The 27,291-nt window shown below is 43.0% G+C and overlaps 1 protein-coding gene across 7 annotated transcripts in view; it reads left to right on the forward strand.

Annotated features, from left to right (window-relative positions):
* Positions 1-25,588, forward strand: part of LOC103458807 (sorting nexin-14) — a 30,126-nt gene extending 4,538 nt beyond the window's left edge. Inside the window, exons 12-31 of one of the 7 annotated variants that reach the window (XM_008399870.3) lie at positions 1,256-1,336; positions 1,427-1,541; positions 2,213-2,368; positions 2,978-3,102; positions 3,826-3,884; positions 4,913-4,939; positions 7,291-7,437; positions 8,868-9,000; positions 9,582-9,768; positions 10,702-10,785; positions 10,943-11,043; positions 19,242-19,353; positions 19,437-19,477; positions 20,365-20,484; positions 21,149-21,272; positions 22,045-22,209; positions 22,790-22,885; positions 22,965-23,056; positions 23,178-23,234; positions 25,217-25,588. In XM_008399870.3, coding sequence (XP_008398092.2) covers positions 1,256-1,336; positions 1,427-1,541; positions 2,213-2,368; positions 2,978-3,102; positions 3,826-3,884; positions 4,913-4,939; positions 7,291-7,437; positions 8,868-9,000; positions 9,582-9,768; positions 10,702-10,785; positions 10,943-11,043; positions 19,242-19,353; positions 19,437-19,477; positions 20,365-20,484; positions 21,149-21,272; positions 22,045-22,209; positions 22,790-22,885; positions 22,965-23,056; positions 23,178-23,234; positions 25,217-25,255 — 2,061 coding nt within the window. In that variant the 3' untranslated portion in view covers positions 25,256-25,588. Of the gene's footprint in view, positions 1-1,255; positions 1,337-1,426; positions 1,542-2,212; positions 2,369-2,977; positions 3,103-3,825; positions 3,885-4,912; positions 4,940-7,290; positions 7,438-8,867; positions 9,001-9,581; positions 9,769-10,701; positions 10,786-10,942; positions 11,044-19,241; positions 19,354-19,436; positions 19,478-20,364; positions 20,485-21,148; positions 21,273-22,044; positions 22,210-22,789; positions 22,886-22,964; positions 23,057-23,177; positions 23,235-25,213 lie in introns of all 7 variants that reach the window. The other 6 variants (XM_008399869.3, XM_008399873.3, XM_017302529.2 and 3 more) reach the window with 6 other exon arrangements.
* Positions 25,589-27,291: the final 1,703 nt, after the last annotated feature.

Here is a 27,291-nt window from a genome sequence, read left to right on the forward strand (position 1 = left end):
AATAAAAACACATCTATTGAAACCCATGCTATAGATTAATTACATAGACTGCGTTCAACCCTTTATATCTGTTAATTATGGCCGTTTTTTGCTTACAGTTAATAGAGAATATGACATTTAGGATCAGAGGTGCACCGGCTGCAGTTTGCTGGCTGATCACAGATGTTTGAAAAACGATCAATACAGTATTTATCTAACTTTGTAGCTAGTTAACTAGACAGCTAGCTAATCTGATTGGTGGATTCAGATGTTTTTTTCTAATTGATACTGTCAGGTCACTGTAATGCAGAGGTTCCCAAACTGTGGGGCGCCGTGCCATTGCAGGGGGGGGGGGGGCGAGGAACCGTCTGGATGAAAAAAAAAACATGAACGCTGTATGCGCTGGGTTTTTACCTTTGAATGGCCAACTCTCTGTTATTCCTATGTCAATTTGATACAGTAGGGGCTTCCGCACTTCCCATATCTGTGTCCTCTGTCACTTTTATCAGCAGTTAAAAGTAGTTCATCAGTTGTTAACATGTGGTAACCTGTTTTTCCGAGCCACCTTTAAACGCAACATGAGCGCCATGACGCTCGCGCTGGGTTTACACCTGTGCGGCAGTGAAGGAGACCTGCTGCTGCTGTGCGGAGCTGCACAGGTGTGTTAGGATCATGGCAGCAAACCAGCAAAACGCAAAGAACTTTTCAGTTTTTCCCCCAAACTAACCGACTGAGTTGAATAAAGGAATAAAGTTGCTGGATGCAGGTAAAGTTAGCTAAAAGATGACTAGCTAGCTAATATCAATACAGCTTGTCAACAAGTAGCCTGTAGGCTACTGATGTTGTTGTCCATGTTCAGCTACCTACATTCATTTTGCCCCCAAAAAGTCGTCTTCCCCCCTCCTTCTCCCACACGTCGTTCAACCAGACAGCCATTTGTAATCCATAGGGGGGGGGGGGGGCAGAAAATGTTTTTCTCCTGGGGGGGCGCAGGAGAAAAAGTTTGGGAACCACTGCTGTAATGCAAGAACACATGATCAAAGATCATTAAATTCTACTGAGCATGTCCACTGGAACTGAAAGACATTTTAAATGTCCAAAATAAATAAACAAAACAACAGAAATAACAACTAATCGATAAGTGAATCCCTATTTTTAATACAGAAGTGTGCATAAAATGTAAAGTATGTTTGTATTGTACTATAGTTATAGTTTAATATCTGCCAACAGGAAGCCTTTGTGTAATAATGAATTTACTGTATTTTTGCCTCTTTAGCCTGAAGAAGCAACAGAACCAACTTCAGCACTGGTTCCATTTTTACAGAAATATTCAGACTCTCGTAACAAAAAGCCCTCAGTGAGTGTTTGTTCTTCATTTTGAATATTGATAAATTATTAGCTATATCACCAAATAAGCACCTAAACCGTCTGCTTCTTCCTGCACCAGGTGCTCAAGCTGGAGCTGAAGGAAATCAGAGAGCAGCAGGACCTCCTCTTTCGTTTCATGAACTTCCTCAAACAGGAAGGAGCCGTTCACGTCCTCCAGTTCTGTCTCGCCGTAGGTGAGTGTTTCCTGTTCACACCTGGACACAATCAGGTCAATTATTTCACCTTCTGCAGGGAGGAGATCATTGCAATTTTTCTGACACCAAGTATAAGAAAAATACAGGGCCAATATATCCAATATTGAAAAAAATGGCTTTGTCATTGAATAATTTGAAAATGTGGAGAATAAATTCACATTTTGCACATTTTTGTACTTTCGTTTGGGTCTTGACTGCTTCTGTATGCTGTATGCGCTGTACAATGGCTTCTGGAAAAAAAAGCCGTTGTGAAAATGAATTTGTGAAAAAAGTGTAATGGAGATGTTTTGTGTGACCTGCAGACCTTTCCTAACCTGTTCAAGGTAGAATGTTAGGCCAGTTTTAATTTTAGGTATGTATCTTTACAAAAGTGTTTTATTTTTCAGCTGAATAGATGATGATAAAATTGCACTTATGGGGAAATTAGACAGATTGTATTTGAAAGAAAGCAAACATTTTGAATGCAAACATTTAAATGTAAGCTCTTGATATTTGCCATTTTAATTTCTGCATATGGAAGAGAAACTGTAAATAAAAATGTTTATCCGATACCAATACTTACCTTGGTATCGATATTCGATCGATGTGCCAGCTGCTGTTCAGTCTTGCACACAGTGACTCGGTTGTGTCTGACTTTCCCGACTTCCCAGAGGAATTCAACGACAGGATTTTGTGCCCGGAGCTGTCGGACTCGGAGAAGATGATGCTGCATGAAGAGGTGAAGAAGATCTACGAGACTTACTGCTTGGACGAGAGCATCGACAAGATCCGCTTCGACCCATTCATAGTGGAGGAAATCAGGAACAGTACGTAACCCTGAACTCTTTCAGAAAAGCACATTTAATTTACCTTTAGTGGATTTAAGTTGCTGTTATGGACTCTTTGATATTTTTTCTTTACTTTTGCCAAAAACTGTCAGATTCTCTGACGCTTTAAGTCTGTGCTCAGATTTTCTCTCTTGTTTTTTTTATTAAAAATTTTACTGGTAGGATTAGGTGTTTTTTTGGCCGTAACAAAATTGATTTTATTTTGCAAAACTGCAATAGAAACTCTTTTTTCCACAACACATGAGTCACATGATTCAACAGGATGTTACTACTGGCTGAAAAGACGAAGAAGACGACAGGAAATGGGTGGATGAAGATGGAGTGACATGTTTCTTGATGACTTAACTTGTGAACAAACTTATTCACATGTTTCTTATTTAACGGAAATGCCACAATTATGTTTTTTTTCTTTAAATTAGTAGAATATTGTCAAAGTTTTGCGCATATTTGTAATGAAACTCGCTTTTCTGGCCATTGTTATAATCATGTGAGTCTGATAAGACGGTAAGTTAAATGAGATATTTTATTCTTTTTATATTAAAATCTAACAGATCAATTGCATGCATCTCTTTTTCTGTGTGGTCGCAGTTGCGGAGGGCCCGTATGCAGAGGTGGTGAAACTGCAGACCATGAGGTGTCTGTTTGAAGCCTATGAGCACGTTCTGTCGCTCCTGGAAAATGTTTTCACCCCGATGTTCTGTCACAGCGACGAGGTCAGTAACTGAAGCAGCAAATCAAAGGTTTCACCACAGGCCTTCAATCTTAAGTCAATAAAAAGATTTTTAATGGAGACATATTTTGAAAAATTCACTTTTTACACATTTTTGTACTTCCATTTGGTTCTAAACCGCTTCTAAAAACGGCCCAGGCACTTAAAAACAAACACCCAGCCCTTTTCTGGCAGTAAGTTACTGTTTTTATGGAATATCAGCAGAAACTGTCCCTCACCTAGTGACCCCAGACAAGCAAAGCTTGTTACCTAGCAACCCCAGCAGAGTTCTGCCCGCTACCTAGCAACCCCAGCAGAGTTCTGCCCGCTACCTAGCAACCCCAGCAGAGATCTGCCCGCTACCTAGCAACCCAAATTGAGCTGCAGCACATTTGGTCAGTTGGTTTTACCGCTGTGTGCTCTGTACAATGGCTGCTGGAAAAGACACGTGTTTTGTTGTTGACTTACTATCCAGAAACCATTTGCTGCATTCTTGCTGGTTGTGCAGGAGGCTCCACTTTTGCTTTTCAAAGATGTATGTCTGTTTCCAGCCTTGTCATCAGACATTGTCCGCAGTCAGCAGTTATTATCATATTTCTTTCAGGTTAATAATAATAATAGAATTTTTAAAAATCTGATTTCTAAATACTAGACGATGTAGTGCTTTAGTTTATTTGCTGTACCAAACCCACAAAGCGGTTTTTACTCACTTAGTTTTTTCCTGCAGTACTTTCGTCAGCTTCTGAGGGGGGCGGAGTCTCCGGCCAGGAACTCAAAGATGAGCAGGTAGGTTGCAGCTTCCCATCGGTTTCTTTTTAAAGCTCTAAAGATCAATAGAAATTAACTATGACTTAGTGTAACAGTTTGATGGGGATGTTAATTAATAAATCAGATACAACGAAGCATCCAAACTCAACATGCGGGATTTTGTTTATCATAGCAATCTCCACTAAGAGGTCACGACCCACTGGATCTCTGATTTATTATCTGCTGCGTCGTTTATGTTCACATCATTCGACTTTAGTCTCAAATATTTACGATTACATCTAAAATACAGTTAAAACTAGGATATTTACATGCACTGTAAAAAAGACAAAACATTTTCTCAATATTTAACATTAAATCAGACTAAACTTTCCTGTTTAGATCAGCTAGGATTACCAGAATAATTTATATTTACTAAATCGGAATAATGAGATAAGTGACAAAGTCAGATTTCTTCAGTGTTTGGCAGAGTTGCCTTTAAAACCGCTCAGCGCTAACATTAGCATGTTTGGTCTGTTTTTATACATCTGGTTGATAATTCAGTATGTCACAGTTAATCAGATGAAGACTTGGCTTACAAAATAAGTTTATAGAACTAATATTTTCATTTTTATGTTGTAATTATGTTGTGTTTCAGCTGCTTTCTGTGGAGCTCTTCCAGACATAAACCAGTTTAAATTAGCTTTTGTGCTAATTCCTCCATATTTATGCTGCCATGAGTTGTGGTAACGTTGACTAACGTGCACTGTCCTAATCAAATAAATAAAATTAAATAAAAACCAATCTAGGAAAGTCCCAGGTCACACGACAGAAAGACGGGGTGCTGCAGCAGCCAAAACAGTCTCTCTGTGAAATTCATTGAGACGAGTCAAAACATCTTGATTGAAGGAAATAATGTGTGCATTAAAAAAGGGTCTGTGTTTTGTAAAACCACAGGCAGTGCACCAACAGAGTTTTACCAGAGACTTGGGGTTGGATCGCTCTAGCTCTACTTTAACGTCACGGCGTATGGTATGTAGGTAGCTAACTCCTTGTGCATATTGTTCCAGAAATAGCGTCAGTTTGGATGACATTCGGTGAGTATGAGGCATCAGTGTGCTGACCAAACCCGTGACTGGCTTAACAGGGATGCACGCAACATATAAAAGACGCTTCTTCCTTGCCTGACCAGGGCGCTGGCTCAGAATACTGTCGAATGCATTAGCATTAGCATTTTAGCTGTATAATAATCATTCATAAATTCATTACATTCTACATTTTACTCCTAAATAAGAGTTTATTTGGTGGGGAGATTCAGAAAGATGGCTGTTGTGTGTGTGTGCTTCACTTATTGATTGATATTATCTATTAAAAACCTAAATATGAATGATAAGAAAGTAGGTTTACTGGTGTATTCATTGATTCTCATTGGTGTAAAATATCCTATTGAAGGACTTGTGAAAGTATTTACACCCATTTAACTTTTCCAGTGTATTTTACTGGGATTTTATGTGATCGACAAACAAATTGGGGATCTGAATTAAAACCATGCACGTCTGAAAAGTGTGAATTGTTTCCAGCCTCTTTGAATCATATAGCATCAAGCGATCAGCGCCATGTTGGTAGGCAAGCGCAGCGCAAAACTATATATATTTGTCTTAGCTCCATTAATTAAGTACTTTTTTCTAGTTTGGCAGCAAGTACTACAGTAAATATTACTGATATTCATCTAAGTATTACAAAGAGGTTTGTGGAGTACTTAGATTGTTAGGAACAAGGTGAGAGCTACTTCTAAGCTTGTTTATTGTTGTCATAGCAACTCCATAGCAACTGCCTACCAAGATGGCTCTCAGTAGCTACAAAGTTCCCAGAAATCTGACCTCACATGAGAACAATGTGTGGTAATTTATTGTGTCAAAGATAAATCAAATTCTTACAATGATCGAAAATTTATGACGATAAATGATAAACGACACAATAAATTTCCGCTCCTACTTGCAGATAAATGACAACGAGCAAAACAAAACGCTGCACCAAGCTGCAAACATTACCAAACAAAATGTCGGGATTTAGAAAACTGGCGTCTGTTTCTCACGTAAAATCCCAATGAAATGGATTAAATTGGTGGTAAAATGTGGGAAAGTTGATGAGTGGTGGATACTTTTAACCGTCCTCATAAATGTGGCGGGGAAACCTCCTCTGCTCGGTGTCCGTCCACCAGGAAGCGCCGTGTCCTGTTTGTCACTGAGGGCGTTTCCCACCTGAGGGTCCAAGTAGAATCGGTTCGATTGGGGACTAAAATCACAGCATTTGCTAAAGTTTCAGCTGCTGCAGTTCGCTTTCACACCGTGTTAGGGCTGAGCGATGCGGCTTAAACATAAAATCTCTGATTTTATTCACACCAGGTACGATTTCATTTACATTTTCTTGCTTTATTGGATAAGAAAGACATTATAAATGACTGAAAATATTTTTAACAAGTGGCTTTTATTTCAATTAGCCCTGATTTAAGTTGTGCGATGATGTAACAGGGCCAGGCTATGAGGATTTTTGTTTAATTTCAAGAAAAAAGTCACAATATTAGCAGAATTAAAATGGAGTTTAATCAGAAAAAAACATTTTGAGAAATTCTTTTTAATAAGAAAAAACGTGAATAATACACTTTTTGTAACTTTTTACAAAAATGTTAGTTCCCATACATTTACAACTTCATTCTGCTAAAATTATGGCTTTATTCTTGTATTATTTAGACTTTAGTCTTGTTATTTCTAATTTATTCTCGTATAACTCTGACTGTACTCTAGTAATATTATGACCTTATTCTAGTAGACTTAAGACTAGACTTTATTCTCGTAGTACTATGATTTTATTCTTATAATAAAAAAGAAAAAACTGTAGCCTGACCCTCATTTTGTGTTGTTGAGTTGACCTCTGTGTTGTTCCCCTCCCCACCTGTGGGGGCGCTGCACCAAAAACCCACTGACGGAAATTACATGAAAACCTCAGAAGTAGACACTGATTGTGAAATGTAATCAAAAATAAAGTAGCATCAGATTTTAGCTGTTGGAGGATTTCTCTTTTGCCGTTGGTAAAAGGCTAGCATTAGCTTGCTAGCGAGTTTGTTTTGGTTTTTACCCAGAATGCCTTGTGCTGTAGTCCGCTTCCTGGTTTTGGAGCAGTCTCTGGTCCACTTGGTGTTCATGTATAAATTCGAACGGCACCAGAGTTCACCTCAACCGAACCGAGGGTTTCTAGATTTGTATTTCGCGCGCTCACCTCCCCAACCGAACCGGACTTTCTAGGCAAACGGACTGGAGTTAAAGCGGCCCAAACAGGGCTCGTGTCAATGCACCCTGAATGTCCACTGTGATTCCCTGACCACCATACTGCCTGCCCTGTCCTCTCCCCCACCGGCCCCGCGGGGGACCCGGCCCTGTTCTGCCTGTAGCTCCTGGGACTGGAGCCCCGAGTCCCCGTCCTCACTCTTCACCGCCTCTGGCAGCTCCTCACCTGCATCCTTTAGCTCCCTCCATGCCCAGTCCACGTTCACAAACTTCCCATACGGCTCGCAAACCCACCGCCACTCATCGCCCAAGTAAGTCAGGGTCCATCTGTGTGATGTCATGCCGTCCATGTCCCCTCCATGTCCCCTCATGTGACCCCAGTCCCACCCAGACGCCTGCATGGAAGGCCAACTGCATGGAAAGCTGTTTTTATCCTATTATTTCTAACAATGCAGTGACTTGTCTCTTTAATTGGGTTTGATCCCATGTGCTCTGTTTCTCAACCTACACTGCAAAAACACAAAATCTTGCCAAGTATTTTTAGTCTAGTTTCTAGTGGGAATATTTTAGTGCTCTTAAAATTAGACACAAATTTCTTAAAGGTAACTTTTCAGCAGGAAATATGGGCGTGTTTTATGTCAATAGTTGATTAATATTGATAAACATTACTAGTTCCACTGGCAGGTTATTCCGACAGCGATTTGGGTTCATTGTAGACAGAAAAAAGGAGAAAATTTCAACCAAAAAAATTAAGAAATTTTAAATTAATCTCAGAAATTATTTTAGGAAAAAACAAGGACAGTTTAAAAGTCCAAATTGTTTTACTTTTTTTTTTTTTTTTACTTTTTGTAGAAAAAACCTGAACATTTCTGAATCTAAAAAGTCAAAAAATTTTCACAAATTTTAACACAAAAAAAATTGTGGAAAGTTTTCAACATTTGAAACTTGAGTTTTTCTCAAGAAAAATTCTAGAATTTTATTTTTTTATTTTTTGTGCAAAATTTAAACTTTTCAAACTTAGAAATGTCCAAGTTTTTTATTTAGTTATTTAATTTCTGAAGTTAATCTCAAAATTTTTGAATTTTTCTGGAAAATATTAGACTTTTGAAACTCAGAAAGTTTAAGTTTTTTCTAGCAAATTTTCATATTTTCTAATGTCCAAGTTTTGTTTTTTGTGAGTAGTCTAAATATTTATCAGTTTTTTGGCTCCTATGTGTTTCCATATGCAATGGCCCTGATATATTTCATAATTTCATGGGAAAAACTTCTTGTAACAAGTGAAATAATCTGTCAGTTGAACTAACATTCTGTTTAATCAACATTAAGGAAGTTTTGACTTGAAACAATCTTCTTCATGTAGCTGAAAAGTTACTTTTACTTTTGTTTTATTTCCAGGTATTTGCAGTAGAATCCAGACCAAAGCACTTGGTGATGTTCTGTGTTTTTGCCAGATTCAGAGTGTCTGCTTTGTTTTGTGATTAATACCAGCATAACTCCTTTGTTACTGATCGAAGCTTCCGGATCGGACCGTGTGAAGCCAACATTCTCACTGCTTTGTAACTGTTTTTGCTTTGGGCCAGCAGAGTTTTTGGCATTGTAAGATAAGTGGCATTTTGTCTTGGGTAGCTTCGTCCCTCCTCTGCTGCGTCGTTCTTCCTCTCTGGCTGCATGCGCTCTGCTGAAGCGGCGCCTCGGTCGGTCGGTCGGTCATCATTCGCTCTCCGCCCTCTTGGCTCTGCAGGAACACGTCGAAGAGGGGCGAGTCGTTCGGGATCAGCCGCATCGGCAGCAAGATCAAAGGAGTGTTCAAAAGCACGACCATGGAGGGCGCCATGCTGCCGTCCTACGGGCTGGTGGAGGGAGAGGACGACATGGTGAGACCGGCTGCCTCAGCTGGAAAACACTGGGCACATTTCATCAAGTACGGCTCATTATCTGCAGGCTGGCAGATCACTGCCACCAGGGGGCGAGACTGAGTGCAGGAAATCAGACGCTGTTGCAAGTTTTTCACGGAGAATATGTCAGGTTTTAGTTTCTCCTTTCTTTCTTCTCTCCTTTCCTTCCTGAAATTCTGATATTAATCTTGGATTTTTTTTTTTTTTAAGATTGAAGAGTGGAAAATTTGCGAGAAAAAAATCTCCAAAATTTTCTAGAACATACTTGCAAATTTCTGGGTTTCATAGGTGGAACATTTTTTGAGTTTTGAAACTCAGAAATTTCCAAGTTTTTTTCTAGTCAATTTCTGAAATACATCTCAAAATTTCAGATTTTTTTTTCTGGCAAAGTTTTGACTTTTAATATTTAGTGTTTTTGCAGTGCAGATTTGTTTTTAAAGGTTTTATTGGCTGTAGTGGATTTTATTTGATAGGGAAGTGACAGGAAAACTAGGTAATGAGAGAGGGAGAAGACTGAAGCGTCACAAAATGGCTGACACCTGCTGCATCTTCAACTGAAGGTCGAGGAAGCCATGATGGTTCTGGAGGACGACTCGCCGATGGAGGCGGCGTCCACGCCCAGCACGCCTCGAAACCTCTCCGCCTGGAACATCACCATCCCGTACATCGACTTCTACGACGACGACGTGAAGCGAGAGAGGATTCCCGTCTTCTGCATCGACGTGGAGCGCAACGACAGGAAAGCAGGTCAACTCAGGGAGTTGGCGCCATCGTTCAGGGAAATTTATGCTTCTGGTTCTGTAAACTTTGTGAAAATTTAAGAAAAACATTGTCACTTATACACAATGGCGCATTGTTAAAAAAAATAAAAATAGTAATACATTTTTGCCAAAAATTTCCCAAGATGAAAAGTCCTCCGGGCCACTAGGGGGAGAAGAACAATCTAAAACAACAATCTCAAGTTTTCGACTTGTCCAGTTTTGGACTTTGAAGATTTTGGACTTTTTATAATTTCCTTGTTTTTTCTATAAAAAATTTCTTTGTATCATCTAAACATTTCTGGGGTTTTTCTTGCAAATTCTCGACTTTTGAAACTCAAATTTCCAGTTGCCATAACCCAGTGTGTTGGTCAAACCGTCAACCCAGTTGAGTTAAAACTCCCCAGCATCGGGTCGGTCCATATTTGACCCAGCAGTTTTTACTGTGTAAGTTATTTCTACAATCTATCTGAGAACAATTTAAAAACATCCGAATCTCGCAGGTTTTCGACTTTGCAACTCAGAAATGTGCTTTTTTTCTGAGAAAACTCATGAATCTAAAAATACCTGAGTTTTTTCTTGCAAACTTTTGACATTTGAAGCTCAGAAAGTTCCAGATTTCACAAAAAATTCATGAGATTAATCTCAATTTCAGATTTTTTTTCTGCCAAATTTTACAATTTTCAAACTTTAAAATATCCTTTTAGAAAATTTCTGAAATCTAAAAATTTCTGAATTTTTTCTGACAAATTCAGAAATTAACTTCAAATTTTTTTTCTTTATAGATCTGTAAATCTCAACAGTTTTTTAAATCAAATTTGTGTTGTAAATTGTACTCAGAATAATTCATTTGACAAATTTTAAGTTTTGATTAAAAATTTCTCGTCCAACTTCCTGATTTTTAATATTTGGTTTCCAATAGTGGGTCATGAAACCGAGCACTGGTCGGTCTACAGGAGATATCTGGAGTTTTACGTCCTCGAATCAAAGCTCACTGAGTTTCACGGTAAGTTATTGTTATTTTTTATTATTTGGAGTTATTTTTTTAAAATAATTTTGTCTAAAAAAGACTTCCAACTGCAGCCAGAAGTAAACCACTGAAATGTAATTTCTTCTCAGTTTTTTATATATTCACTCACTCTTCAGTTTTATCCTCCTTAAAGGTTCATTTCCAGATGCCCAGTTGCCCTCCAAGAGAATAATTGGCCCCAAGAATTACGAGTTTCTGACATCCAAGCGGGAAGAGTTTGAGGAGTATCTTCAGGTAGATAAAGGAGAAAATTCAAAACCACCCTGATATAAATGACTTTGCATATAAAATCAATAAATCATCAGAATAATTGATAGATTAAAGCTGAAGTAGCCGCTGGTTGCAGCCTGATTTAAATTGCTGTGGATCTGAAATCCCAGACTAATGTTGCAGCATGGTGAGAACCCTGCTGCGTTCCCCATGCTGCGTTCCCCATGCTGAATGTTTCGCAAGTTTCTGCTCGAGCAGAACGGCTCAAGCAGAAACTCGAGCCGTTCTGCTTTTATCATCCTAGCGTTGCGTTCTCTCCAGACTAACGTTGCATTCTCTCTAGACTGGCGTTGCGTTCTCCCCAGACTAACGTTGCGTTCTCCCCAGACTAACGTTGCGTTCTCTCTAGACTGGCGTTGCGTTCTCCCCAGACTAACGTTGCGTTCTCTCTAGACTGGCGTTGCGTTCTCCCCAGACTGGCGTTGCGTTCTCCCCAGACTAACGTTGCGTTCTCTCTAGACTGGCGTTGCGTTCTCCCCAGACTAACGTTGCGTTCTCCCCAGACTAACGTTGCGTTCTCCCCAGACTGGCGTTGCGTTCTCCCCAGACTAACGTTGCGTTCTCTCCAGACTAACGTTGCGTTCTCTCCAGACTAACGTTGCGTTCTCCCCAGACTAACGTTGCGTTCTCTCCAGACTAACGTTGCGTTCTCTCCAGACTAACGTTGCGTTCTCCCCAGACTAACGTTGCGTTCTCCCCAGACTAACGTTGCGTTCTCTCCAGACTAACGTTGCGTTCTCCCCAGACTAACGTTGCGTTCTCCCCAGACTAACGTTGCGTTCTCCCCAGACTAACGTTGCGTTCTCCCCAGACTGGCGTTGCGTTCTCCCCAGACTGGCGTTGCGTTCTCCCCAGACTAACGTTGCGTTCTCCCCAGACTGGCGTTGCGTTCTCTCCAGACTAACGTTGCGTTCTCTCCAGACTGGCGTTGCGTTCTCCCCAGACTAACGTTGCGTTCTCCCCAGACTGGCGTTGCGTTCTCCCCAGACTAACGTTGCGTTCTCCCCAGACTGGCGTTGCGTTCTCTCCAGACTAACGTTGCGTTCTCTCCAGACTAACGTTGCGTTCTCCCCAGACTGGCGTTGCGTTCTCCCCAGACTGGCGTTGCGTTCTCCCCAGACTGGCGTTGCGTTCTCCCCAGACTAACGTTGCGTTCTCCCCAGACTGGCGTTGCGTTCTCCCCAGACTGGCGTTGCGTTCTCCCCAGACTGGCGTTGCGTTCTCCCCAGACTGGCGTTGCGTTCTCCCCAGACTGGCGTTGCGTTCTCCCCAGACTAACGTTGCGTTCTCCCCAGACTAACGTTGCGTTCTCCCCAGACTGGCGTTGCGTTCTCCCCAGACTAACGTTGCGTTCTCCCCAGACTGGCGTTGCGTTCTCCCCAGACTAACGTTGCGTTCTCCCCAGACTAACGTTGCGTTCTCCCCAGACTGGCGTTGCGTTCTCCCCAGACTGGCGTTGCGTTCTCTCCAGACTGGCGTTGCGTTCTCTCCAGACTGGCGTTGCGTTCTCTCCAGACTGGCGTTGCGTTCTCCCCAGACTAACGTTGCGTTCTCCCCAGACTAACGTTGCGTTCTCCCCAGACTGGCGTTGCGTTCTCTCCAGACTGGCGTTGCGTTCTCTCCAGACTGGCGTTGCGTTCTCCCCAGACTAACGTTGCGTTCTCCCCAGACTAACGTTGCGTTCTCCCCAGACTAACGTTGCGTTCTCCCCAGACTAACGTTGCGTTCTCTCCAGACTGGCGTTGCGTTCTCCCCAGACTAACGTTGCGTTCTCTCCAGACTAACGTTGCGTTCTCCCCAGACTGGCGTTGCGTTCTCCCCAGACTAACATTGCGTTCTCCCCAGACTGGCGTTGCGTTCTCCCCAGACTAACGTTGCGTTCTCTCTAGACTGGCGTTGCGTTCTCCCCAGACTAACGTTGCGTTCTCTCCAGACTAACGTTGCGTTCTCCCCAGACTAACGTTGCGTTCTCCCCAGACTAACGTTGCGTTCTCCCCAGACTAACGTTGCGTTCTCCCCAGACTAACGTTGCGTTCTCCCCAGACTAACGTTGCGTTCTCCCCAGACTAACGTTGCGTTCTCCCCAGACTGGCGTTGCGTTCTCCCCAGACTAACGTTGCGTTCTCCCCAGACTGGCGTTGCGTTCTCCCCAGACTAACGTTGCGTTCTCCCCAGACTGGCGTTGCGTTCTCCCCAGACTAACGTTGCGTTCTCCCCAGACTAACGTTGCGTTCTCCCCAGACTGGCGTTGCGTTCTACCCAGACTGGCGTTGCGTTCTCCCCAGACTGGCGTTGCGTTCTCCCCAGACTAACGTTGCGTTCTCCCCAGACTAACGTTGCGTTCTCTCCAGACTGGCGTTGCGTTCTCCCCAGACTAACGTTGCGTTCTCTCCAGACTAACGTTGCGTTCTCCCCAGACTGGCGTTGCGTTCTCCCCAGACTAACATTGCGTTCTCCCCAGACTGGCGTTGCGTTCTCCCCAGACTAACGTTGCGTTCTCTCTAGACTGGCGTTGCGTTCTCCCCAGACTAACGTTGCGTTCTCTCCAGACTAACGTTGCGTTCTCCCCAGACTAACGTTGCGTTCTCCCCAGACTAACGTTGCGTTCTCCCCAGACTAACGTTGCGTTCTCCTCAGACTAACGTTGCGTTCTCCCCAGACTAACGTTGCGTTCTCCCCAGACTGGCGTTGCGTTCTCCCCAGACTAACGTTGCGTTCTCCCCAGACTGGCGTTGCGTTCTCTCCAGACTAACGTTGCGTTCTCCCCAGACTAACGTTGCGTTCTCCCCAGACTAACGTTGCGTTCTCTCCAGACTAACGTTGCGTTCTCCCCAGACTGGCGTTGCGTTCTCCCCAGACTAACGTTGCGTTCTCTCCAGACTAACGTTGCGTTCTCCCCAGACTGGCGTTGCGTTCTCCCCAGACTGGCGTTGCGTTCTCCCCAGACTAACGTTGCGTTCTCCCCAGACTAACGTTGCGTTCTCCCCAGACTGGCGTTGCGTTCTCTCCAGACTAACGTTGCGTTCTCCCCAGACTAACGTTGCGTTCTCCCCAGACTGGCGTTGCGTTCTCTCCAGACTAACGTTGCGTTCTCTCCAGACTGGCGTTGCGTTCTCTCCAGACTAATGTTGCGTTCTCTCTAGACTAACGTTGCGTTCTCCCCAGACTAACGTTGCATTCTCCCCAGACTGGCGTTGCGTTCTCCCCAGACTAACGTTGCGTTCTCTCCAGACTAGCGTTGCGTTCTCCCCAGACTGGCGTGGCGTGCTCCCCAGACTGGCGTTGCGTTCTCCCCAGACTGGCGTTGCGTTCTCCCCAGACTAACGTTGCGTTCTCCCCAGACTGGCGTTGCGTTCTCTCCAGACTAACGTTGCGTTCTCCCCAGACTAACGTTGCGTTCTCCCCAGACTGGCGTTGCGTTCTCTCCAGACTAACGTTGCGTTCTCTCCAGACTGGCGTTGCGTTCTCTCCAGACTAATGTTGCGTTCTCTCTAGACTAACGTTGCGTTCTCCCCAGACTAACGTTGCGTTCTCCCCAGACTGGCGTTGCGTTCTCTCCAGACTAACGTTGCGTTCTCCCCAGACTGGCGTTGCGTTCTCTCCAGACTAACGTTGCGTTCTCTCCAGACTAACGTTGCGTTCTCTCTAGACTGGCGTTGCGTTCTCCCCAGACTAACGTTGCGTTCTCCCCAGACTGGCGTTGCGTTCTCCCCAGACTAACGTTGCGTTCTCCCCAGACTGGCGTTGCGTTCTCTCCAGACTAATGTTGCGTTCTCTCCAGACTAACGTTGCGTTCTCCCCAGACTGGCGTTGCGTTCTCTCCAGACTGGCGTTGCGTTCTCTCCAGACTGGCGTTGCGTTCTCCCCAGACTGGCGTTGCGTTCTCCCCAGACTGGCGTTGCGTTCTCCCCAGACTGGCGTTGCGTTCTCTCCAGACTGGCGTTGCGTTCTCCCCAGACTAACGTTGCGTTCTCCCCAGACTGGCGTTGCGTTCTCTCCAGACTGGCGTTGCGTTCTCTCCAGACTGGCGTTGCGTTCTCCCCAGACTAACGTTGCGTTCTCCCCAGACTAACGTTGCGTTCTCCCCAGACTAACGTTGCGTTCTCCCCAGACTAACGTTGCGTTCTCTCCAGACTGGCGTTGCGTTCTCCCCAGACTAACGTTGCGTTCTCCCCAGACTGACGTTGCGTTCTCCCCAGACTGGCGTTGCGTTCTCCCCAGACTGACGTTGCGTTCTCCCCAGACTGGCGTTGCGTTCTCCCCAGACTAACGTTGCGTTCTCCCCAGACTAACGTTGCGTTCTCCCCAGACTAACGTTGCGTTCTCCCCAGACTGGCGTTGCGTTCTCCCCAGACTAACGTTGCGTTCTCCCCAGACTAACGTTGCGTTCTCCCCAGACTAACGTTGCGTTCTCTCCAGACTAACGTTGCATTCTCCCCAGACTGGCGTTGCGTTCTCCCCAGACTAACGTTGCGTTCTCTCCAGACTAACGTTGCGTTCTCCCCAGACTGGCGTTGCGTTCTCCCCAGACTGGCGTTGCGTTCTCCCCAGACTAACGTTGCGTTCTCCCCAGACTAACGTTGCGTTCTCCCCAGACTGGCGTTGCGTTCTCTCCAGACTAACGTTGCGTTCTCCCCAGACTAACGTTGCGTTCTCCCCAGACTGGCGTTGCGTTCTCTCCAGACTAACGTTGCGTTCTCTCCAGACTGGCGTTGCGTTCTCTCCAGACTAATGTTGCGTTCTCTCTAGACTAACGTTGCGTTCTCCCCAGACTAACGTTGCGTTCTCCCCAGACTGGCGTTGCGTTCTCCCCAGACTAACGTTGCGTTCTCTCCAGACTAACGTTGCATTCTCCCCAGACTGGCGTTGCGTTCTCCCCAGACTGGCGTTGCGTTCTCCCCAGACTAACGTTGCGTTCTCCCCAGACTAACGTTGCGTTCTCCCCAGACTGGCGTTGCGTTCTCTCCAGACTAACGTTGCGTTCTCCCCAGACTAACGTTGCGTTCTCCCCAGACTGGCGTTGCGTTCTCTCCAGACTAACGTTGCGTTCTCTCCAGACTGGCGTTGCGTTCTCTCCAGACTAACGTTGCGTTCTCTCTAGACTAACGTTGCGTTCTCCCCAGACTAACGTTGCGTTCTCCCCAGACTGGCGTTGCGTTCTCTCCAGACTAACGTTGCGTTCTCCCCAGACTGGCGTTGCGTTCTCTCCAGACTAACGTTGCGTTCTCTCCAGACTAACGTTGCGTTCTCTCTAGACTGGCGTTGCGTTCTCCCCAGACTAACGTTGCGTTCTCCGCAGACTGGCGTTGCGTTCTCCCCAGACTAACGTTGCGTTCTCCCCAGACTGGCGTTGCGTTCTCTCCAGACTAACGTTGCGTTCTCTCCAGACTAACGTTGCGTTCTCCCCAGACTGGCGTTGCGTTCTCTCCAGACTGGCGTTGCGTTCTCTCCAGACTGGCGTTGCGTTCTCCCCAGACTGGCGTTGCGTTCTCCCCAGACTGGCGTTGCGTTCTCCCCAGACTGGCGTTGCGTTCTCTCCAGACTGGCGTTGCGTTCTCTCCAGACTGGCGTTGCGTTCTCTCCAGACTGGCGTTGCGTTCTCCCCAGACTAACGTTGCGTTCTCTCCAGACTAACGTTGCGTTCTCCCCAGACTGGCGTTGCGTTCTCTCCAGACTAACGTTGCGTTCTCCCCAGACTAACGTTGCGTTCTCTCCAGACTAACGTTGCGTTCTCCCCAGACTGGCGTTGCGTTCTCTCCAGACTAACGTTGCGTTCTCCCCAGACTAACGTTGCGTTCTCCCCAGACTAACGTTGCGTTCTCCCCAGACTGGCGTTGCGTTCTCTCCAGACTGGCGTTGCGTTCTCTCCAGACTAACGTTGCGTTCTCCCCAGACTAACGTTGCGTTCTCTCCAGACTAACGTTGCGTTCTCTCCAGACTGGCGTTGCGTTCTCTCCAGACTGGCGTTGCGTTCTCCCCAGACTAACGTTGCGTTCTCTCCAGACTAACGTTGCGTTCTCCCCAGACTAACGTTGCGTTCTCCCCAGACTAACGTTGCGTTCTCTCCAGACTAACGTTGCGTTCTCCCCAGACTAACGTTGCATTCTCCCCAGACTAACGTTGCGTTCTCTCCAGACTAACGTTGCGTTCTCCCCAGACTAACGTTGCGTTCTCCCCAGACTGGCGTTGCGTTCTCCCCAGACTAACGTTGCGTTCTCCCCAGACTGGCGTTGCGTTCTCCCCAGACTAACGTTGCGTTCTCTCCAGACTGGCGTTGCGTTCTCCCCAGACTAACGTTGCGTTCTCTCCAGACTGGCGTTGCGTTCTCTCCAGACTGGCGTTGCGTTCTCCCCAGACTAACGTTGCGTTCTCTCTAGACTGGCGTTGCGTTCTCCCCAGACTAACGTTGCGTTCTCTCTAGACTGGCGTTGCGTTCTCTCCAGACTAACGTTGCGTTCTCCCCAGACTAACGTTGCGTTCTCTCCAGACTAACGTTGCGTTCTCTCCAGACTGGCGTTGCGTTCTCTCCAGACTGGCGTTGCGTTCTCTCCAGACTAACGTTGCGTTCTCCCCAGACTAACGTTGCGTTCTCCCCAGACTGGCGTTGCGTTCTCCCCAGACTAACGTTGCGTTCTCCCCAGACTAACGTTGCGTTCTCTCCAGACTAACGTTGCGTTCTCCCCAGACTGGCGTTGCGTTCTCTCCAGACTAACGTTGCGTTCTCCCCAGACTAACGTTGCGTTCTCCCCAGACTGGCGTTGCGTTCTCCCCAGACTAACGTTGCGTTCTCCCCAGACTGGCGTTGCGTTCTCCCCAGACTAACGTTGCGTTCTCCCCAGACTGGCGTTGCGTTCTCCCCAGACTAACGTTGCGTTCTCTCCAGACTGGCGTTGCGTTCTCTCCAGACTGGCGTTGCGTTCTCCCCAGACTAACGTTGCGTTCTCTCTAGACTGGCGTTGCGTTCTCCCCAGACTAACGTTGCGTTCTCTCTAGACTGGCGTTGCGTTCTCCCCAGACTAACGTTGCGTTCTCTCTAGACTGGCGTTGCGTTCTCCCCAGACTAACGTTGCGTTCTCCGCAGACTGGCGTTGCGTTCTCCCCAGACTAACGTTGTGTTCTCCCCAGACTGGCGTTGCGTTCTCCCCAGACTAACGTTGCGTTCTCTCTAGACTGGCGTTGCGTTCTCCCCAGACTGGCGTTGCGTTCTCGCCAGACTAACGTTGCGTTCTCCTCAGACTAACGTTGCGTTCTCCCCAGACTGGCGTTGAGTTCTCCCCAGACTGGCTTTGCGTTCTCCCCAGACTGGCGTTGAGTTCTCCCCAGACTGGCTTTGCGTTCTCCCCAGACTAACGTTGCGTTCTCCGCAGACTGGCTTTGCGTTCTCCCCAGACTGGCTTTGCGTTCTCCCCAGACTAACGTTGCGTTCTCCCCAGACTGGCTTTGCGTTCTCCCCAGACTAACGTTGCGTTCTCCCCAGACTGGCGTTGCGTTCTCTCCAGACTAACGTTGCGTTCTCCCCAGACTAACGTTGCGTTCTCCCCAGACTGGCTTTGCGTTCTCTCCAGACTAACGTTGCGTTCTCCCCAGACTAACGTTGCGTTCTCCCCAGACTGGCTTTGCGTTCTCCCCAGACTAACGTTGCGTTCTCCCCAGACTAACGTTGCGTTCTCCCCATGCAGCAGAAACATTGTGTGAAACTCGAGCCGTTCTGCTTTTATCATCCTAAATTGAGCTTTACGTTTTGAAAGCCATTTTGATCCCATAAATCATCCAATGCTGCTTTGTTTCTGTGAGATTTGTGTTTAAACGTTAAATCAAAACCCACGCGATGCATTTAAAACAGTTTGGAAATGGAGAATCTAATTTGCTGTCTACCATCTGTTTTGAATAATTTGCCTTTCTTTGCTTTCTGTTTCCTCACACGCTCATGTTTTTTTAATTCACCCCGGCGATCCTGAAGCCAATCATTTTAAATGGCCTCAATTTGGATAATTATTGCACAACAAACTGATTCAGGCACCAAAAAACCTGAACTGGCTACACGTATTTATGCTAAGCTAAAGTAGTTAATCGTTAAAAAGCTCCTGCAAGCCTCCGAAACCTTTAACTTGTTTTATTCGTAGATGTGCTTTAATCCACTTTTCATCTTGTGCTTTTTGCAGAGACTTCTGCAGCATCCAGAGCTGAGCAACAGCCAGCTGCTGGCCGACTTCCTGTCTCCTCACAGCATGGAGTCTCAGTTCCTGGACAAGATGCTGCCGGACGTGAACCTCGGTGCGACCAGAGAGGGAAGCTGCGTCTGGGCAAAGCGGAGAAGAAATGCATCATAAATTATGTTGTTTTATTTGTTTTCACAGGGAAAATCATCAAGGCAGTGCCCAGCAAACTGATAAAAGAGGTATGGAAGAGTTTCTATACATTTCTAATTCATCAAATGTCAAAATTTTGTCTCTTCGTTTTTTGTTTTTTCTGTTTCTTGTTCTTGTTCTTGTTTTCTTCAACCTTTTTTTATTTCTTCCTTCTTTTCTCTTTTTTCCCTTTTTCTCCTTTTGTCTTTTTTCATCCTGTTTTCTTTTTCTATTTCTCCTTTTGTCTTTTTTCATCCTGTTTTCATTTTCTATTTCTCCTTTTCTGTCTTTTTCCATCCTGTTTTCTTTTTCTATTTCTCCTTTTCTGTCTTTTTTCATCCTGTTTTCTTTTTCTATTTCTCCTTTTGTCTTTTTTCATCCTGTTTTCTTTTCTATTTCTCCTTTTCTGTCTTTTTTCAGCCTGTTTTCTTTTCTATTTCTCCTTTTCTGTCTTTTTCCATCTTGTTTTTTATTTTATTTCTCCTTTTCTGTCTTTTTTCATCCTGTTTCCTTTTTTCTATTTCTCCTTTTTTCTATTTCTCCTTTTCTGTCTTTTCATCCTGTTTTCTTTTTTCTATTTCTCCTTTTGTCTTTTTCATCCTGTTTTCTTTTCTATTTCTCCTTTTCTGTCTTTTTTCATCCTGTTTTCTTTTTCTATTTCTCCTTTTGTCTTTTTTCTTCCTGTTTTCTTTTTCCTATTTCTCCTTTGTATCATCGACCCATTGAGTGAAATTTATGGAGCTGAAGCTAAAAAAATACATTATTGATGTTTTGTTGCCCAGAACCGTTAAACACTCAATTTATTTATTCTAAATAAAACATACTACTTTACAAATGAAATGTATTTATTTATTTTAACACAGTTCATTACATTTTGTAATTAATTCTGTAACTTTTTGTCTCCTTTGTGTGTTTTTTATTTGATTTTCCTGTCCAGAAAGGGCAGCATCTGGAGCCGTTCATCCAGTCCTTCTTCAACTCCTGCGAATCTCCCAAACCCAAACCCAGCCGACCCGAACTCACCATCCTGAGTCCGACTTCAGAAAACGATAAAAAGGTTCAAACTTTTCTCACTGGTTTCATTTCAGGGCTGTAAGTAACAAATATTTTATTTACTGATTAATTGGTTGTTAATCAGATTTAAAGTATTCGACAGATTAAAACATGAAAATCATGTCTTTACTACGGCTGCAAGTAGCAAATTAATCTAACTCTGACCATGGATTAATCAGATGTAAAAGAATTTAACCACTTAAGCCTTTTACACAGTATTAGAAATACAGAAATAAATTAAAACTTTCAAATAAATAATTTCATTTTAACATTTTATTTCATTTCTTTAGAGTTCTCTATCAATTGGATCCATTTGCAGCTAAAAATGTCAAACTTTCAGCTTGACTTAGCATTAATAGTTATTATTTATTGATTTACTGATTAATAATTGGATAGAAAAAATGTTTTTTCAAAGCTATGCTACACGAGGAGTTTTATTTACAGTTTTTTTCCATCTTAAATGCAAAATGTTTATATTTTTTTGTAAAGTTTTGCCTTCATTTCTGCTCTGATTTGTTTTTAGGTTGGTACATTGCAGTTAGCAATTAATCGACGATTATTTCAATAATCGGTTCACCACGATGAATCGCTTCAGCCCTTTTTTAACCTAAATGCATGCGTCCTCACAGAGACTCATTTTAATCTCTTCAGTCTAAAATGTGTTGCAGCTTTTCAACGATCTCTTCAAAAACAACGCCAACCGATCAGAAGTGACAGAGAAGAGGCACAACCAGAACTACTTCATGGAGATGATCACTGTTGAAGGGGTGTACGATTATTTAATGTATGTCGGTAAGTTAAAGTAGATTTAATCAGTCCAGCAGAACCGCAGATCAAATCAGTTTTACATTAACTTTATTAAATAAATAAAAAATCAGAGAAAAAAAAAGTGTTGCCGTTTAATGTAGTTCCATTTAAAAAAGGCAAATATTTATATTTAAATTCAAACACTTGAATTTGAGCAGTTTGCAGAGAATTAAAAAGTAATACAGTTAATTAGAGAATAATATAAGATTGTCTAAAGTGTGATATGCTATTTAGCTAATGCTAAGCTAATGCTAATTGCTCAATGTTTAACATTAGTCACAAAAATGTGAGGAGGCTCTCAAAACAATTCATGTATGTAAATATCTGCATGTGTTTAATTAACTCCTGTAGTTTGTTCATGTTGTGATCTTCTGTGTTTGTTTGTTTGTTGTAGAGGAAACAGATCTGCTGCGTAAACAGACTTCAAAATAAGAGCATGAATGTAACTAGTTTGAACACAAAAGTCGAACTTTACTCAGCTGAAAGTTTGAAAAACTTCCTAGTAAATTAGCGGATTATAATTTATCTGGAAAAACTTAAGTGTGCTAAATGTTGTCAAAGCTAGCAAAGACACTAAAGCGCTAAATTAAAACGTAGCTGTGCCGTTAGCGGATTAGTGACCTTCATCGGTAACTTGAGACAGAAAATTACTTTCAGAAATATAAAACAGTGGGGTCTTCCTGAAGCCTCCCAAAACTTTGTGCAAGTTTAAAGTTTTTGTTTAATGTTCTAAATGTTTCCTGCGTCTCTGCGGCAGGTCGCGTCGTGTTTCACGTCCCTGACTGGTTTCATCACCTGCTGATGGGCGGCAGGATCCTGTTCAAGAACAGCCTGGAGGCCTACACAGATTATTACCTGCAGCACAAACTGAACCAGGTGGTGCAGGAGCACCGGCTGGTCTCGCTCATCACCCTGCTGAGAGGTAAGCAGGAAACACGATGAGCCACTTCCTGCGGCGCCGAACCCGGGCCGATGTGGAGAGAAAAAAGGACATTTACACTCAAAATCTCGGAAATTTGGAGATTAATATCAGAAGATTTCTAGAAAAATAAGACATTTCTGAGCTTCAAAATTGAAATATCTGCTAAAAAAATAACTACAAAATTTTAAAATTAATCTCAGAAATTTCCTTGAAGAAATGAAAAATATCTGGGCTGAAAAGTTGAAATTTTTGACATTTGAAACCAAGAAAAGTTTTTTTTCTAGCATATTTTTGACTTTTCATGCTCATAAATTTCCTTTAGAAACCTCAAAATTTCTGAGTTTAAAAAGCCAAAAGTTTTTGCCATTTGAAACTCAGAAAATTTCCTTTTTTCCATAAAATCTTTGACACTTCAGAGTGAAAAATTTGATAGAAAACAGATGAAATTTTGTGATTGATCTCAGAATTGATATCAGAAAGTCAGAAAATTTCTGCGATTAATCTCAAACCGTCAGTTTTTCTGGCAGAAATCTACTTTCTATTAGCATGTCTGTGGCTAACAGAGCCGATGTCGTTCCAGACGCAGTTTTCTGCGAGAGCAGTCCGCCGCGGTCGGCGCAGGACAAACAGAGCAGAGCCAAGCGGACGTTCGAGGAGATGATGAGCTACATTCCAGGTCTTTGTTTCATTTTATTTTTAGTGAATGCAGCGCGCTTCCGTAACAAACGATTGTTCAACGGGGTAAATCTCTGTAGATTTTCTAGGAAAGTGTATTGGAGAAGAGGCGAAGTATGAGGGAGTTCGCCTTCTCTTCGATGGGCTGCAGCAGCCGGTTCTCAACAAACAGGTGCAGGAAACACACACAGTGTATTTGGTACATAAATGTATATGAAAACTGGTTTACACACACTTTTTTAAACAACATTTTTGTTTTAACGTTTATCTTTTTGTCTCATTACCTTGATTAGCTGACCTATGTGCTGCTGGACATTGTCATTCAAGAACTTTTTCCAGAACTGAACAAGGTAAGCATAATTATAACAATTATTGCCATCTCTATTGTCTTGAGTTTATAAAATTATTCTAAGCTAGCTATTGGCAAGTGTCAGAATTGTTCAGATGTTTGCAACAAATCACCCAAACTGGGATAAAATGTGAAGTAAAATCAATATTGAAATGATTTTCAACACTAAATCCTAGTTTTCAATGAAAATTTCAGTTTCAGAAAAATGCATTTGTTCAGAAGAGCACACACTTAAAAATCTGCTAGCGACAACGAGGCTATCGAGAGAAAACCTGGAATACCCAAACTGCTGCTTCAATGCGTTTTATAAATCAAGAGAATTTGTCCTGAAAGTTCACAGAAGACGCCATCGATCTTCACAAATAAGAAAAATAGTACAAAAAACACGACGAAAGCCCAAAACGATCCGACAGACACAAACTGGAGTTCACAGATTTCAACTTAACAGATAGATCAATGGCCTATACAAAACATGCTCTTTACATTTTTTGCACAAACTAATTCTTAGATAAGATTTTAGTCAGATTGAGCTGTTTTAGGGAATCTTGTCACTTTAAATAATCTGCTGCTGGCCACGCCCCCCAGCTCAACGTTTACACTCGCGCATGAAAATGGCTGCAAACAGATGCATAATTATACAAACGTACATCTTTGAGAAGCAGACATGGAGCCTCCTGCACAACCAACAAGAATGCAGCAAGTGGTTTCTGGGTGGTAAGTCAACAACAAAACACTTGTCTTTTCCAGCAGCCATTGTACAGCGCATACAGTGGTAAAACCAGCTGACCAAGCGTGCTGGAACTCAGCTTAGGTTGCTAGGGTTTTTGAAAAGGCTCATTTTCCAGACACAAAATTCGCCTTTGACGGAACGTTAGCTTCTTCTGGAAATAGGCTAGCAGTTAAAGAAGCCCGTCATGAAGTGGATGAAGTTATTTACGTTTCATGTGAAGAAACTATTTGGAATATTAATTTAGTTTTGCTGTTTAAATGTTTTTTTTTGTTAGATTTCTAACAAGCAGCTGGTAATGTGAGCTCAGCCATTAAACCCACTTCACAGCTGGCTGTAAATGTCCAGAGTTGTTTTTGTGCAGCTTCTGTTCAGCCGCAGTGGATTCAATGCCCTCAACCTGCTCAGATTTAAGACGAATCAAACTAAAAGCGTTAAATCGTGTTGATGTGCCACAAGCAAAACGATTCTTTTGCTTAGAAATGAAATGAAATGCTAAAGTTTGACTTGCAGTTTTAGCTTTTTCTACATCCTGAAGATGTTCTCAAATCACTCTAGAGGTTTATTTTGCTTTTATGTGACAGATCAAAACAGTCCAAGTTGTCAGGAACGACAAATAAACTCACTATTGCAAATAAAAATACCAGAAATTTGTTTGAATTCACTGCAAAAATACAAGTTTTTGAATATGTTAGTGCTTGAATTAAGACAAAACTAACTTATTAGCATAATCAGAGCTCATTTTAAGTCGATCATTTCTTCATATTAATAAAAAAGTATTTCATTTATAAGACGTCTTGCTATAAGTGAAATAATCTGCCAGTGCAGCAGTACCTTTTAATGAAAATTAAGGAATTATTGATTTAAAATAAGCTCTTATATCTTGTGGAAAGTTAATTGTAAGTTAGTTTAATTTTATTTTAATATATTTGCACTAAACGTGACCAATTTTGGTAGGATTTTTGTGTTTTTGCAGTGATGGAGCAACAAAATCACATTTACCGTCCAAATTCCTTTCAAATATTTATAAAGTAGCTCCACAAAATCAATTATTTTGATCATTAAAAAAAGACGCTGTGAAAAGACGCTTAATGTTAAGAGGTTTTTTAGTATTTGGGTTTCATCATCGTGTTCTGGAGTAACCGGCCCTTTAAGAGCCGTCATGACCTTGTTGTGGCTCAGAGTGAAAATGATAATTCAGGTGTTGCAGCCGAGTTATCAGCGTCTCTGTGTGACGCTGTGTAATTTCCCAGCAGGTGCAGAAGGAGCCCTCTGCTGTGGCTCCATGGATGTAAAACGCTCGGCGCTGATCGACCAGCTGGACCCGGTTCGGTTCGACCCGCATCCTGGGAGGCTCTGGGTTCTGGCGGGTCGCAGCAGGAAGTCTCGGCGTGGATCCAAAAGGACTGAACGGAGGCGTCAGGAATCCTGGACGGGTGAATGAACGCGCTTCTGGGTTTTAGCCGCTTTAGCGCAGAATGTTGCCGACATGTTTCTGATCCGAGGCGGAAAATCTGCAGATTTGCACTTTTTAATTCTTACCAGTTTTTCACTTGTGTGTTTTTTTTTTTTTTTGTTTTTTTTTCCTGAAATGTGAAGATAAAAATAAAGTATTTGGATTCAGTTCAGCAGCTGTGTGCGAGTTGATTATTCTGATTACTGTCAGACTATTAAAGATTCACTTTATTGGTTATTAAGAGGAATATAAATAATTTCCAATATGACGGTTTATGAAATTGTTAAAAAAACAGATTTTTATTCTTCAAACTGATCGTTTCAGATCAAGAGCGCCCCAAATTTTTAAAGGGGTGGCCAGACCAGATGAGTAAAGAGTTTGAGGTTTTTTTTATTATGTTTGCACAAAAAAATTCTTTTTTTGTCTTTGTAAGGATGGTAGAGATAAAAAAAATTATATACAATTTAGAAATTAAAAGTTTAAAAAATCCATCTTTCGTTTTTTCACAGCAAACAAAATATATATAATTTCTTTTAACATTTGTGTTTTATATATAAACTAGACATTTCCCCCCGTTATAAGTGAAATAATCTGCCAGTGAAACCAGTAATTTTCATCTATATTAAGGAATTATTAACTTAAAACAGACTTCTATTTCTTGCTGGAAAGTTGCTTGTAAGTAAATTTTGCTAGATTTTGTGTTTTTGCAGTGCGTTCATCCAAACTTGGTTTCCTAATGTCTCCAGAACAGGTCCAGAAGTTTCAGAATTTGCTCTTTGGCTGAACTTTGACTCCTGTCGTCTTCCTGAGAGGGGTTGAGACGGAACGGCAGCTTACCGAGTCCTGGAGAAATGTCCATGCCCTTCGGCTTATCGCGTTTTGTCAGAGCGCTTTGAGGGGCGAGGAGCAGCAGAGCGTCTGCAGCGTGAAGCCAGGCCTGCTGGGAGGCGTCCAGGGCCTCCTGGATGCGTCTGCACAGCAGGGTGCACTCGCTCCACATCCAAGATGGCCTGGAGGAGAAACGCATCTGTGCCTGCAGGAAACATGCGTATGTGCTCAGACATTTTTAACGACCAGGTGAACTAAAATATGTTGTTTTAGCCAATATTTCTTATTCTTCCCTACATTTGGCTTGAAACTGAGAAAAGTCAGAGACAAGGGGATTAAAATGCACTGAAATCCATTTTATGTACTTTACTTGTTCTAAACATGCAAAAATATCCTTTTAAATAAATGTTAAAGTTCTCTAAACTCAGTAACTCGTTTTGAAACTGTTGGGACAAAATAATCTTCTCAGAACGTGTGTGAGACTTTTCACACGTTCCAGTTCTGAGTTAGGATTTTAGATCTAATGCCAGAACTCAGCATAATTGTCAAATGGACGGCAAATTTACATATTTACACCTCATGTAAGTATTCAGCAGACAGATTTGATTAAAGAAAAGTGTAAAACCTGAAGAGAGAGAAAGACGGAGGTGAAAATATTTTACATGGAGCCAAATGGAGGAAGAGGCGACATCCCGCACTTTGGGAGAATTTTAAAGAAAACTGTGAGATAAACGGAAATTATGTTTATCAGTGATTCTTGAGAATAGGGACAAAACAGGTCCTAAGGATAAAGCACAAAATTTGAATAAAATATACACAAAATATCCATCCATCCATTTTCTTGCACCCTTGTCCCTCGGTGGGGTCAGGAGGTGCTGCTGCCTCTCCAGCTAACATTCTGGGCGAGAGGCGGGGTCACCTGGACAGGTCGCCAGTCTGTCACAGGGCAACACAGAGACACACAACGATGCACACACACACTCACACCTAGGGGAAATTTGGAGAGGCCAATTAACCTGACAGTCATGTTTTTGGACTGTGGGAGGA

The sequence above is a fragment of the Poecilia reticulata genome, chromosome 22 (genome assembly GCF_904066995.2).
Source record: "Poecilia reticulata chromosome 22, P_reticulata-male-v2, whole genome shotgun sequence".
In the NCBI taxonomy this organism is placed as follows: Eukaryota; Metazoa; Chordata; class Actinopteri; order Cyprinodontiformes; family Poeciliidae; genus Poecilia; species Poecilia reticulata.